The sequence below is a fragment of the Xenopus laevis genome, chromosome 7L (assembly GCF_017654675.1).
Source record: "Xenopus laevis strain J_2021 chromosome 7L, Xenopus_laevis_v10.1, whole genome shotgun sequence".
Taxonomy (NCBI): domain Eukaryota; kingdom Metazoa; phylum Chordata; class Amphibia; order Anura; family Pipidae; genus Xenopus; species Xenopus laevis.
In genome coordinates, this window is record NC_054383.1 from 114696375 (window position 1) to 114712045 (window position 15671).

Below are 15671 nucleotides of genomic sequence, written 5' to 3' on the forward strand. Positions count from 1 at the left end.
CTTGCTTTCAGGGCAGATGCTGGGAATTATAGTTTTGCAGCAGATTACACATCAAAGGTTACAGGATGCAAAACAAGGATGATGTATATTCATGGGATTTCAATACATTTCACTATATTCTTTAGTGTTTAATCAGTCAGATTAACCAGTTTGGACATTTGTGTTTTTGAAGTGGAAAATGAGTCCAAAACGCCATGGGCCTTACACCTGGTTTACTATGGTACAATTAAACCAGCAACCTATGCCTGAACAAACAAAATGGATGAAAGATAACATTCTCCAGCTACTGGTCCACTCTGCCTACTGCAACCTTATTTCTGATTGCACAATTATAGCTACAAACCTAACCAATCACACAAGACAAAATTACTTACAGTAATGGAACATGAAAATAAGCAAAGTTAGAGTAAGTTAGTGACTTTCCAATGGCCTGAGTTATGAGTTTATTTAACAATTACTATCCTATCATGCTTACAGGCCCTACAGGAAGATACTCATATGGTCCTACAGAAAGAGGTGTTTATGACCCTACATAAAGAAACCGTCATGCCCTACAGAAAGAAGAAACCTCTATGGTCATATAGGAAGAAACCATAATGGACCTAAAGGAAGAAACATTCATGGCCTTACAGGAAGGAGCTGCTCCGTTTGCTGTTATTTCTTGTGGAAAACCAGTAAAATTATGTTGGCAAGGGAAAACATTATGAATTAACATTGGATTAGGGGGCTATGTACACTATTTAATGAGTGACCCTAAATCAATTGACCCCAAGGGCATTCAATCGCAAATTTCGAAGAGATGACCACTACAGCTGAATGCATTAAGATATTGGATGAGTATACACAATACACACACGCACTATAGTCACACACAGCCTCACTTAACATGCATTCCTCACCCTCAACAGTAACAGTGATGCTCTCCTCCTTCATTAGTCCAGGCACTTCAGGTACAGTAGCTAGACATGTGTAGACCCCAGAGTCAGCATACGAGACATCACGCAGTCGAAATCTACTGGTGTCTGAGATCATTTTGTCACCCTGTTAATATAAAAAAAAATAAGACTAATGCATAATCTAAAAGGTATAATATACACAGTATATATAGACTTGTACGTCAACAATTCAGGAGGAGGACATTAAAGGGATGGTTCACATATAAGTTAACCTTTAGTATGTTATAGAATGGCCAATTCAAAGCAACTTTTCATCTGGCCTTTATTTTCTCTTTTTTATAGTTTTTAAATGATTTGCCTTCTTCTTCTCACTCTTTCCAGCTTTCAAATGGGGTTCACTGACCCATCTAAAACCAACTGCTCTGTAAGGCTACAAATGTATTGTTATTGCTATTTTATTACTCATCTTTGTATTCAGGCCTCTTCTATTCATATCCCAGTCTCTTATTAAAGGATCAGTAACATCAATTAAAAAAAAAAAAATTGTTAGTATAGAAAAAAAAACACAAAGACAAATTCAACTTTTAAATCGCTAGGTCTTTATTAAGAAATAACTTACCAAAACTTCAGAAAAGGCGATCCGGCGATCCATGGTGTGGCGCTCGATTTCTCCTCTCTGATTTCCTTATACGAGATAGCCAGGGAGGAGAAATCGAGCGCCGCATGATGGATCATCGCCGAAGAGGAGCGCAAGTGGAGTTTCGGTAAGTTATATTTTAATAAAGACTTAGTGATTTAAAAGTTTAATTTGTCTTTGTGTTTTTTTCTGTTCTATACTAATGATTTTTTTTGTTTAAATTGATGCTACTGATCCTTTAAAATCAGTGCATGGTTGAGAGCTGTTTAATGAAAATCTAAATAAACCAAAAACCACAAATAATACAAAATATCACTCTCTGCATCATACTGAAAGTTAATTTAAAGGTGAACAACTCCTTTAAGTGCCATAAGGTAGAAGGGGAACCAAGAGAACTGAAACTGAATAGCGAAAACTAAAAGGTACAAATAGCAGAGCCTTTCCCTTCTTATTCAAGTCAAGTTCTAGCAGTTAATATTTTTTAATTCCCCTTCTCACCAGAAAGGTATAGTTCAGAGACAAAATTCCTTGGGTACCAAAAGAAATTGGTCTGACTTTGAGAACTTGGGCTTTCACAGTCAACCACAGTGTTTTTGTTTAAGGCATTTAAGTAAGAATTCATGAGGCAGCTGTTGCTTTTCTTTACCTTTTTCCAGCTCAGATGGGGCTTCTGAGAGCCATCACCTGAGCAAAACAGCTGGAGGTCCTTGCCATAAGATATGGTGACTTGTTCTTGTGGGATGACAGAAAGGGGATCCAGATCTGTTTGAGACAATTTGAGAATGCAAAAGTTATGAAATAGTCAAATACTTAACGGCATCTGAAACCGAATTTGCATATTTACATTTGTCGTGTGCAGTTGTCAAATTAACACTGCTGTAACAACATATTTTCAGGCTGTGTTTAAACCAAATCATAATTTTAGTATTCATATCAAACATCACCTAAGGAGTTGTAAAAAGAGTTGGTGAGCAACACAGGCATAAAAAAAGTTCCCAGGAGCTGCTAAATAAGGTTTATAATTGACTCTTGGTAGCCTCTAGGGGACTGACAGCCTACAGGAGACTCTGTTTCGCAGTACACCAAAACTTGCCTCCAAGTCTGGAATTTAAAAATAAGCACCTGCATTGGGAGCAACTGGGAGCAACATCCAAGGGACTGGAGAGCAACATGTTGCTCGTGAGCCACTGGTTGGGGATCACTGTTTTAAAGCATGGAGTAAAATCAAGTTTTACCTTAAACAAGAGTGGCACACGGAGTGCTTTCCAGGTTTTATTCTGATTTAAAGGACCTCAACAAAATTCTTTCCTTATGCTTTTGTCTAGTGACAGTGTCCCTTTGCTTTATTTCCCCCAAGATTCTATGAAGGTATGACTGGCTTAGCTTACAAATTTAACCTTGCCTAAACAGATATCATCTCCCTGGCAATCCCATAACAAAAAGCCAACACTGGGCATAATCTAGAGATCTAGGGCAGTGTCATCACCAGTAAAGTGGTCACACAAGCTCAAAGTAATACCTAAACCTCACTATCTCCCTCCGAAGAGAACTCCAAAGAGAACTGTCCTTACAGAACAAAATGGCACAATCTAATCATTAGGCAGAATTTAATGACGACTCGCCATCTTTCACACTCACAGTGCACAAAAATATTCTGCTCCCGGATAAGATCAAACTCCGGTGGGGTGTCAAAGTCCAGAGCGTGGCAGCGGTACTTCCCTTCATCTTCTCTAGACACGTTACGTTTTATGAAGATTTCATCAGAGCCAGAATACAATTCTTCCTCTGTGCCCTCCTGTAAGATAAGGAGAGAACACACAGGGAGGATGACTTGTTTATGGTTTGGTGGGCCACCAATATGGACACAATGCTATAAAGGGAGGTATAAATGACAGAGCAGACTATGGCCACTGAATACATGCCTTTGGATATCACACCCATTGATGTCAACAGGAAAATGGCAGCATGGGTGATTTTTGACATGACACATTTTTAAGTCAGAACCACATTAAAAACTGATGTTCTTTTGATTTCATATAACTGTTAGCAAAGTGCAGCAGTAAAGCAGACACAGGACACGTACAAAGGGAACAGTCAACATCAGTAGTACCTTGATTTTTTCAATCATATAAGAAGGAGGGGGGTACCCATCTCCTGCACAACGAAACTTCACATCATCCCCCTCCTTAATAGGTGTGGCTGACAGCAACTCAAACTTCACGTCCTCTGTGTAAACTAAGGGGAAACAGAGAAGTAAGGCAAGTTGCATAGAGATTTCCTTATTCTGAGTGTGCCTTTCCTAGCCATCCAATATAAATAAAGTATATATGCATTTTTTTCAGGTATTATAAAAATTAAATAATGGGATAATAATAATAATAATAAATCTAATTGTATGCAGAGCAATTATATTCTATGGGTTCCAACACACAGTTGATTTGTAATTAAGTGGAAAAAGAGCGCATTTTTAAAGCTCAGCACTATGCTAATATAAGCAGGTCAAGAGAGATCACATAAGCTGTACTTTATTGCTCTCTTTATAGCAGGGACCATGATTAGCTAGCACCAGCACTTGCACTTTTTACAGCTCTGCTGAGATATATCCAAGGCATTTTTACTTTCCCCTTAAGGTGTATATTCCAAACACCAGAATACAAACACACAAAAGGGATTCCCAGCAGCTGTGAGAAGGTACCACACACGAAGGGGCAACATTCAAACTATTTTGGTTCTATGTGCTCTGAACAGAATGAAGAGGGGGATACATTCCACAAATCCTAATGCAAAGTAAAATAGATACTCAGAAGATAGTGAGACCTCAAGTAGAAGGTGAAGACATACAGAGCGATTCAAAAGATAAATAAATATGGGGTTCTTAATAGAAATGTAAAATAAAGTGGTATCAAGGTAGAAGATCAGGCAGTGGCCTCACTCACAATGTAAAGTCAGATTGAAGGCCTTAGAGTCCATAAAGCCTGATGATCCCCCAGGTACAGGATATACAACTCTACAGGAAAATTGAGAATCAGTATCTTGCTTCGTTGGCCTTAAGAAGAGAGTGCTGGAGACAGTGAACAAACCAGAGGCTTCTTTGACGGTGCGAGACGTCATGTACTGATCTGCCATTGGAAATACAGAAGAAGACATGGCTCACTTTTGGATGTGTCCTGATTATTCTCATACACCAATGAATGTTAGCTCAAAGTCTCCGTTTTTTCCTGCCTCTATGGTAATGTGATACACTTGTTACTCTAGTAACCTGTAGCAACCTACCAGACGTTTACTTTCAGACAGGTGACCAGTAAATGCTATTTGTTGGTTGGTTGTAATGGCTTACTGAACCCAACTTTTATAACACAAATAGGTATAAGTTCCTAAAATATCATCCTGGTCCCCTTAGGGGTGCAACATAAGTTGAATAATTATTTGTTATTTAGCTTACTCATGTAATGAACATTGTGTAACTGTTAAATCTTGACTTATACGCTAGTGTTCAACAGTTTGCAGTAACCAAGTAAGTAGGGTTTTTTAATGACATGCTATGCCATATTGTCTGCACTTGAAGTGGTGCAAACTTTATCATGCAGCAGGACAATGATCCATAGCTTATTTCTACACAATGCCAAACTATTTGGGAAAACACAAGAAGCCAGAGAGAGTTCTTGAATGACTGGTCGGTACAATAGACCTCAACCCTACTGAGCTCCCCATAAGATCACAGAAATAAGCCTTGCAAGCCACTTGCACCTCTTCGAAAAACTAGAGAAGACTTGCATTGAAATTTCCCCAGAATATCTTCAAAAGACAGCTAGAATACCAACAGTCTGATTATAGAAAATTAGTTTTCCGTCGTCAACAATGCTTTCTTGGTGGATAAAAACAGCAATTTCTATAAAAAAACATGAGTATTTCAGGGTGATTTCAGGCTTTTGAAACCTAAAAACTAGTGTATATTTGCAAAATGCTTATGAGCGCAGAGGGACCTGAAAAAATGTTAGTCAACAAACAAAAAAACCAAGAAGTCTGAAGGCATCTGCACATACCCTTGTTTGGGCTTTTTGGAGGATTTAGGGGTTGCTGGTTCTTGTACCACTCGATAGTTGGAGCAGGATATGCATTCCGACCATAACAGGATCCAATCTAACAAAGAAGAGTTATAATAAAGGAACTGAACATTTGAAGACATCAGCCCAAACATGTGTGGTGCATCCACTAAGGCAGGGGTCCCCAAACTTTTTTATCCATGAACCACATTCAGTTGTATAAGTTGGTAGTCCCTATGTGTAATAACAGCCTAAAGTAAGTTCTGTTTGCCAGTACACATGATTTTTTTTGCAACCAAAACTGGAATTCAAAATAAGCTCCTACTTTAAGGCCACTGGGTGCAACATTCAAGGGTTGTTGAACAACATGTTGCTCCCCAGTGGTTGGGGATCACTGCACTAAAAGACACACCATCTGGGCTAATGCAGTAAAAACTATTGATTGGTTATTAAAATATTAGAAACACCAATTGATTGAAAGTTAAGGACTAAATGAGAGTGAAAAGAAATTAAAATAAGTAAATGTTGGAAAGTCATTCACCTCCACTGCATCTGATTCGGTGACTGACAATATTCCCCCAGTCATGACAAGTTCTGGAGATTCTGGTGGATCTGAAAGAGGTGAAAAAAACAGTTAGCAGGCTACAAGAACAAGATTTGAATATCCACAAAATTACTTCCTCCACAATACTTCCAAAAAGCTAGCAATTATCCCATGAGGTGCCCACTGATTTGTCTGAATCTTGCAACTTTATAATTAATGAAGCCATTGTTACACTGTTATATCAAAATGAGAATAGATAGAAATAGAAATTTGGACACACACTTCAAGGATGAAGAAAGTAGGACCAGAGAATGTTGTTCAGGTATTGGATAGAGTGAATGTAGACCACAGAATAATAGAAATGTACTGTATACAATGAGTAAATAGGCTTCATTGTCATGCATAGGTATTGGTTAGAGTGAGATATAGAACCCAGGTATTGGATAGGTATCAGACAGAATACATGTACAGTACAAGTAGTTCCTAGACTGCTGGTTAGACATTGGAGAGCAAGTAATTGGCCGTAGGGTGTTGGATGGAATAAGTAACTGCACCCAAGAATGTTGGCCAGGCACTGAAGACAATGAGCAAGTAGACCCAAAAACATAGGACAGGTATTAGATACAAGTATTAGAGTAAGCAGGTTCTACAAGGCCTTTTAGACAATGGAGGGAGTGGGTAGCTGGCCATAAAGGTTTGAACAACACTTGAAGTAATTATATACAAGAATATTGTCCAGCTACTGGATAAGATGATTACATAGACCCAAAAATACAGGTCAGACACAGGATAGAGTAAGTCTGCACAAGAATGTCAGGCAGACATTGGAAAAAAAGGAAGTAGGCCCCAGAAAATTGTACAATATTGAATATTATATTACAGCAAATGTACCTATTATCCAGAATACTAGGGACCTGGATGAGAGATCTTTCGATCTTTCTGTAATTTGGAAGTCTACTGATAAATCATTTAAACTTAATTAAACCTAACATCATTTTTTTATCCCCCATAAAGATGATTTATATTTTATATCATAGTTGGGATCATGTACAAGGTACTGGTTTATTATAACAGAGAAAAAAGGAAATTGTTTTTAAAAATTAGAAGATGGCTCTTCTTCTGAGCTTTCTGGAAAATGGGTTTCTGGACACAGATCCCACACCTATGCTATTAAAGGATAGGAAATATATCTACACCCTATTACTTACCGTACACTTTCAGGTCAGCGCTGCCCTTAGCGGTGCCTTCGCTCCCTGCATTCACTTTGCAGAGGAAGCTCCTTTCGTCTTCTACGCGGGCATCATTGATCACCAGGCTGAGGTCAGCACTGACCGACACTCTGTCACTGTATTGTGTTCCTGGATCTGTGATACTTTTTCCGTTGCTGTACGTTGCGATGCGTTGGGGGACCCCATACTGATCTGTCTGTAAGGGATATAGCAGGGAGATTTCACCCAAACACAGATAACAGATGTCCCCCTGGTAACCCCTAGTACCAGTGGTGGAACTACAGGGGGTGCAAAGGATGCGATCGCACCAGGGTTCGCACCCCCCTCAGGCCCGCCCTGGAGGTTCGCGTGAACACAAAAAACACAAAATCTCTTCTGGAGGGTGGTTGCATGGCCTGCACCCGTGCCCCCTAGTTACGTTACTGCATAGTACATAGGAATAATGGTGCTCTTAGTAAATAAATACAGTATTAGACACTACAGTATGTAGGACTATGGTACTGAGTCTTTTTTCTTTAAATTACCCCAATAGGCTTTTAAGTCTCACTCTCAAAACTCTGCAAAATGCATTTGTCCATTACTCACCACAAACCACTCCACGCTGTACTTGGGTGACCCGCTGGCAGACGGCTTACACTGGATGCTCACTAGATCCCCAATCTCAGCGTCAATTGGCGAAGGGACATTAACAGTCACCGCACATAAACATCCTGTGGAGGAGATATAATAGATAACAGAAATAAATACTCCTGTGGTAGTCGGCAAGAAAAGCCAAGTAAAACATTAAGATTTGTCTGTAGTGGTAGTGGAGCCCGGAAAATATACATAAACGTGGTGGTTTCATGAATGACCTTGCCAAATAAGAGGATTTTTCTTTGTATAGTTTTTTCTGCTCGTTTTTACCCCAAAAAAAGCTAAATATTTGGAGTGCAAAATGGTTTCTCAAAACTTGCAGGGTGCATAGAAGCTGCCTTTATTTACACCAACAAAAGACAACATGGCAAAGCATGTTGTTAATATAGAAAAACAGCATTAAAACTGAAAAAAAATATATGCTTAGCCTTTTTTGCTCAGGAAACAATATCAAAGGCCACAGACAGGACAAAGCAAAGATTGTGACACTGATGTCATGCAGGAGAACTGAGCAAATAAGCCCCTTAACATTCCGGCACTTGGCACATTCACAAGACAAGAGCACTTTGTGCACAAACACAGGTTGCAGGAGTTGGCTCGGGGAGGGTAAACAACAGCAGGGGGGGTTCTCAAACATCAGGATTTATGCACACAATGGAATGTAATACAGCTCTTTGCAAAGAAATAATAATTGTGGTTTGCAGGGTTAGTTTTCCTTTAAGCTCATGGGCTGCAGTTGTGGGCCTGTGAATTATGACGACAAGCCCTTGCATAGACTGACCTTCTGTTGTTCAGTGCAACTGACAAGCATCGAGTGCTGCACTGCTGGGAAAGAATCAGCAAGACGGCCTACGGCACAGACCACAGGGGAATCATATTCCTAGGCCCGGACTGGCAATCTGTGGGTTCTGGCAAATGCCAGAGGGGCTGCTATAAGGTGCCAAGGAACGTGACTATTTAGTGAGCTGGTGGGGGCTGTTTTGGCCTCTGTATACCTGAAATGCCAGAACCTATTTTAATTCTCAGTCCGGACCTGCATATTCCCAAATACTGAGTCTTTATAGGGATCCCCCCATGCTATCCCAATTGCCAACATAGAAGCCAGCATTTACCTGACCCAAGGTAACAGAGACTGACAGTAAATCAGCCAGGAATAGCCAGGGTTGTGCATGCCCTGTAATATATCTTCCTAAACCATTCACACAGCATTAATAGTATTGGTAAGCGAAAAAAAACTAAAATATATATATATATATTTGAGATATATATATGCATACATACATACAGTATATATATACATACATACACAGTATATATATATATATATATATATATATATATATATATATATATATATATATATATGCAATATACGATCCTAAGGCAATCTCTGTAAACAGCCTTGCCCCTGACCAATGAAATAACTAGGAGCCGTGTATTATGACTGAAATAAAACCGGCTTTGCTTTTATGTACGCTCAAAGACAGGGGAGTAAACAGTTCTACAATAAATCTGGAACCAGCGCTGTTTTCTCAACAAATGGAGGAAGCAAAGGGTGGTGCTTTGCACAGAAAAGTTTTTTTAAAAGGAAAAGTGACCCTATTTCTGTATTGTATTCTTTTTATATACAGTTAGGCTTTAGAAAGCCATCGCTCACTTAATGCATAGAAGGATCTTTGACAACCAATTTATAAAGGAACTCATGACATTCAAAGGCGGGTGCAAGGTAATTTAGATATAATATGTAAAGTTATAAACTATCCCTATAGCAAAGCAACCATTAAATACAGATGCCCTTTGTTATTAGAAAAAGCCTGTGAAGGGTAATGGCACATGGATCGATTTTCAGTGCTGTGTTGCGCCAGGGCATTTTGTAGCTATATCAGTAGAAGACATATCAGCAAAATTCCCCTCATATACTTGAAAGGTAGTTACCTGTAAGCATAGGAGCAGTTTTTGATATCCCGAACTACCACATTCTAGAGCAGGGAACACCAAACCTTTTTACACATGAGTCATATTCAATTGTTAAATAAAAATGGAGAGCCCCTGAAGTATGCATACATTTCCTGGTGGTGCCAATTATGGGATGTGATTGGCTATTTGATAGCCTCTAGGTGGACTGGCAGTCTACAGGAGGCTCTGTTTGGCAGTAAACCTGGTATTTATGCAACCAAAACTTGCCTCTAATCCAGGAATTCAAAAATAAGCACATGGTTTGAGGCCACTGGGAGCAACATCCAAGGGGTTGGCGAGTAACATATTGTTCATGAGCCAATGGTTGAGGATCACTGCTCTAGAGCAACAATATCCTGTCCAAGAAATGACCTATGGAAGTAAATTAACATGTTTTGTCCCCTATTTGGACCTTGAAATCTATGAAACCATTATGTGTGCCATAACCCTCAACACAGACATTAACTTAGAACCTAGCCCTACTGTCCTGCTATTCGACTTTTTCCTGCCTACAACTTAGTGGGTGTTATAGTTCATCCACCAGTTTCCAGTGTGCTCTAAAGTCCTGAAGTAGATCAATCCTGAGAAAGAGGTCCCTCTGGTCATATATAGGCTCTATGAGTATAGATCTGAAAATGCTTGAGTCTTCCATAGGGGAAGATACTAGGAACAACTTTGCTTTAAGCCATACTACATTTTATTTTAGTCTTGAGATCTTTAGTTTCCCTCAATAAGCCATTGTTCTTGTTTCTTTTTTTAAACCAAAAAACGTATAAAAAGAAAGAAGCTTTCTCTCTACACTGGGTACAGAAAACTGCCGTTTGCATTGTCGAGGTTTAATTACACGTTATTTGCACTGTATTCTCCACTGTTTGCTCAGGGAACGCTTCAATACCTGAGCGCTGCCACTGAACCCAAAGGAGGGTTTGCTAGAGCACTGGAGTAAGACACAGAGACATAGAGAAAGCAAGAGAAAAATAAAGGGAAGAAGTTATTTCCTGTAGTACAACATGGCATGCTTTTACAAGCTTGTTTCCATGAGTTTCAAGTTGCCATTGGCATGTCTGCGCGCCATACTCAGTGTACATCTACTCCAATGTTGTTCTTGGATTAGAGCCATCCCTTGTTTTCTCATGTGCCATTTCTAACATGTCTAACCCCTTTTCCTTCCCATAGTAAGCATTATTTACAGGACCCAGTCCGATTCGGGATCTCTCTAGCCCACTGTTATTACAAACATTATTTCAGGGTTGCTGTTTAAGAGATGGTTTTGAATTGGCTCCAGTTTGTACCATCTGTTGAAATAAATCAGTTTCCAAAGAGGTAGCATGCCATGCTTATTTATTTATCTAACACCAATCACTTCAAGCCTACTAACCAGTCTGAAGGAAACCAGATGTCCATAGAAAACCTGTACAGACACAGAAGGACAGACATAATTCATGCATATAGTGCCAAGTTTTCAACTGATCTCATGAACCAAGTAATCCAATGCCAACTCTAGGGCTGCATATAACTTCCAACTTGAAAAATATGCACTTGGGTAAGAATGTAGCTGAACTTGTTAAGAGAACCTAGGCTGGGCATACATTTTTAGGTTTCCCAAGGAGTCCCACATTGTTCTAGGGATGAGGATAGGGTTCAATTTGACTGTACACCTTGGCTAAGACAAATATGGCTTCTTTGACCCATTAAGCTCTTTTAGTACATCAAGAAAAAAATATCATATGCCAACTTATGCTCATTTTAGTCTCTGAAACAGAAACCAAAATTCTAAATATGATTTAGGTGAAGCCTATTCTACTGCTGATTTTCTCCTCAATGCCTTGAACCCATAAAGGCACTTACCAAACTATTAGAAACTGGACATTCCATCACATTACCATCTTTGTGAAACTAAGTAGATTACATAGTCAAGGTCCAAGGTCAGATTTATACTTTGAACCCAATCTTCATCCATAGAACAAAGTGGGAAATATAATGATCTACAGCCCATCCTTAAGCCAACAACCTCTCCGCTGAACTGTTTTACAATTCAATTGTAACCTTTTTACAACTTAAATATTAGCTGATGGTAAGAAAGAATGCAGATGCGTTGATGAACTATAAAGTCTATATAAATAGCTCCACCCAGGTCTACGACAATAGAATATATACAATATTATAGGCTCCTTTAATAACATAAGGGATGTTGCCAATAGCCAGGGTCGTAACTATACAGGAAGCAGACCCTGTGGCTGCAGGGGGGCCCAGGAGGTTTAGGGGAGCCTATGAGGCTCTAATTTATATACAAATTCGATAAATATTGGTAAAACAGGAAAACCTCTGGATATGTTGGGAGCCTTAAAATTAACTTGATATGGGGCCCAGTAACATCTAGTTACGTCACTGCCAATAGCAGCCAATCAGCTATTAGCTTTGATTATTCTCCTAAGGACACTTATATGGCATAGCACCTATTTAATGAAAGCCATCAGGGATAACAATGCAGTGTTTATGAAATTAAGAAATATAATAGCCCCCCGCCCGGCATATACTCAAGTTGGCCAATGTTTGTAGATTATTTTCTCTCCTCCCTTTAGTGCTAAAGCCTACCGCGAGTGATAGGTTAAAAAGATACGGTAAAAGTGAAGTTTTTGTCATTCAAGGACATAGAAAAGATGCATTCACTTAAATGCACAGGAACCCAACGTGAAGTTTATTGAGTTATCTCAAAAGGACAAAGGGTGCTTTCATCAGACTTGAAGGACCAGACCAACTGTTTCAGGAGAGAGGCTTCTGCTCCTTCCTCAATGGACCCATAGAAAACAGATGCTTCAGCACTTCGATAAATTATGCCAACCAGCTATAGTAAATAATAAGGATTATATGACACCATCAATCCACAATTCCAGTCCTGTCAATAGGTCATATATGGTAGGGCAGTACTATATGCAACTGATAAACGACAGAAAGGAAATTCAGATCCTTGAAAATGTAATGTTGTAGTTTCAAACTGTATTGCTCCCCATTGAGCCCCCAAAATGGTGACTGAAGAATCCAACGGGATAAAATCTGTGATGATTTCTTATTTTCTGCAGAATATATAGGGAATAATGTAACCACTGTTGTAAATTATAAGGATATTATACATCACCGAGGAATTCTATGACCATATAAAGCCACAATGTAAAAAGGATACAGATTATTATGTGACACAAACATTTTCCCGTTTGCATTTACTATGCCTAAGGGGTTCCATATTGCTTGTTTCAGCTGAGTTTAGGCTGACTCAAACACACAGGGGTAAAGACTGTGTGGAGCTAGGGCCACACAAAGTAATCTAAATAGAAAGGATTACCCTGTTTAACGAAGTGACAGTGCTAAATATTTCAGGGCCTTCCCAGTTGGCTGACAGTTCCCAATGCAATTGCTTTTTTGTCTATAAGGGGATTTCTGCCTTGGCAGCTCCATTCATGCCTCACATACAAATGCAAATTGGCAGGGAAGGAATGCTCTGAGCTCACAATAAGCTTTGTCTTCAATGTGCTGCCTTCTTAATAGAAACATTAATGGTGGATCAACCCAGTAGTTGTTTTTAAGGAGCAAAGCAGCAATCCACTGCAGCATCATAACGCTAGCTGTGCAAACTGCAGAACTACTACATGCTTTGCCTAGCAGTGCATGCTGGGAGATGATGTTACAAAGCAGCTGGGGTACAAGGTTGGGCACGGTTGTGTGTTAAGTTCGTATTCAAGAAGAGTAATCTACTAATGTTGCTCTATTCACAACTAGATCAAAGTTTATTATTTTTCAGTAGGCTGCCCCCTTAAATCTTGAGGCATGTAGCACCAACTAATGTCAATGGGAAATACTGTGGTTCCAACGCCCAACAGGTGGGCGTTTTTAAGAGATGATGGTGCCCCAGGGGCTCCTTGCAGAACAAGGAAATTCCAAGGATTCCTAGCATTTTAATTGCCACTGCCCAGTAGGTGATCAAGTCACCTTGTGTGCTGTTACAATTAGAGAAGAAAGCTTCTCTACTCTTATTAAGTATGTGACGCCCTGATTAAAATGAATGTTTCCGGATTAGTAGGGCTGCTCTGCTTCCCATTATACAGCATTATAACTGTTTAACATCTAACCTCATAGGTTTCTCCACAGCAGTGGCGGGGTTTTCTGGACAAGTGCTATCAAAAAAACACAAATATAGTTATATAGGGACCTATAGGAATATTTTGGACCATTCTGGATAATACAAACTCGATAATGGGTTCTATACATGAAATAACAATGGCATCAACAAAATTGCCCATCCTAAGAGTATATAACCCTATTGTGTTTGCTGCTGCAGAATAACAGAAGACTGTCACTCCTTCCTCTGTTATAGTATAATCCACCAGGATATTTCCCCTGGGAGATCATCAAATTACCATCAGAAAAAGGGAGTTTGTTTCTTTTCCCACACTCCAGTGGTTACCGGCCGGCCGGCGCCACATAAATTCCAAATACGCCACATTCTGCAAGAACATGAAAACTGGTGAAAACGCTCCCTTTTTCCCATAGAGAGAACATGTTGTAAGTGCAAGTTCCCTTGGCATCCCTATAAAAAACTTGACGCGGGGTCGGCACGGCAGGTTAATAACATGGAGGATCCTTGCTATTCTGATATTTCTGACTGTGAATATTTTACTATATTTGGCACTGTGGGAAATGGAAAGCTCGGGCAAACACACGATGTGTGCCCATTTATAAATAGATATTTGTACAAAAATTCCCCAATTTCAAGTTTTCTTTCATTAGTTCTACTGCAGTTGGCCAATCATTAGTTCTACTGCAGTTGGCCAATCAGAGCCAAGTACTAACTGGTTGCTGTGGGTTCCGATTGTAAGATAAAACTACAGAGAATTACTAGGGAAATCCCTTAAGGTACAAAATAAAGCAACAGACCTTCCTCCCCACCCCCACCTTTCACTATCCATCACGTTCTGCACCTACTGTCACTGTCCCACCTCCTAATTGAGGCTTCAAATCCAAAAATGATTAGTGGCTGAAAGGCAAACATTGTCCAAGCCTGCTCAGACCATTTGGGAATAGGAAATCAATTAAGCTGTGTAAATACGAGCAGATATGTAAATTGTAACCTTCTTATTGATAACTCATTTGTCTCCCACTCCAAGCATCTGGAAAACGTTTCACACCCCCCAGATATCAGATATACGGACATTTTAAAGGGCATAATTGCCATCAAATTATTTACTATGAAATGATTGTAGAAATCTAACATAATTTGCAGCTGGTCTTTTTTTATATTGGATTTTGATAATTTCTGGTCGTGTCTGTTTCTGCTGCTCTCCTGTAGGGAATCTAAACTGGAACTAAACTGGTAACTAAGGAGCCAATGACCCTGGCCACTAGGCAGCTTTTTATTGGCGGCCAGCTCATGGCTTTAATGACAAGCAGGATACGAATAGTAAAGGGTCTATAGTAAATGTAAATAAAATAATAGCAATTAAACTGAATGAGCTGATTTCTGGATATTGGGGCCTGACCTTTGCCAATTATCATCATCATCATTTATTTATGTTTAACACCAGCAGGTTAGGCAGCACTTCACACTCATTCAGAACAAAGAGGGGTTACAGAATAAAAAAAAGGGCCCTTTTCACAAAAGCTTGTAATGTAAATCAGATAACATACTACAATTAAGCTTAGAGACAGCCAGCCTAGGAAGACAAGTCAGAACCAGCAGTG

The 15671-nt window shown here is 39.5% G+C and overlaps 1 protein-coding gene across 2 annotated transcripts in view; it reads right to left on the reverse strand.

Moving 5' to 3' along the window:
* bcam.L (basal cell adhesion molecule (Lutheran blood group) L homeolog) overlaps positions 1-15671 on the reverse strand; it is a 42131-nt gene that overhangs the window by 12969 nt on the left and 13491 nt on the right. For both annotated transcript variants that reach the window (XM_018224482.2, NM_001092424.1), the window contains 9 exon segments: positions 7935-8059; positions 7329-7545; positions 6118-6188; positions 5577-5673; positions 4470-4652; positions 3644-3768; positions 3172-3328; positions 2180-2295; positions 900-1041 (listed from right to left, as the gene is read on the reverse strand). In XM_018224482.2, the coding sequence (XP_018079971.1) occupies positions 900-1041; positions 2180-2295; positions 3172-3328; positions 3644-3768; positions 4470-4652; positions 5577-5673; positions 6118-6188; positions 7329-7545; positions 7935-8059 (1233 nt within the window).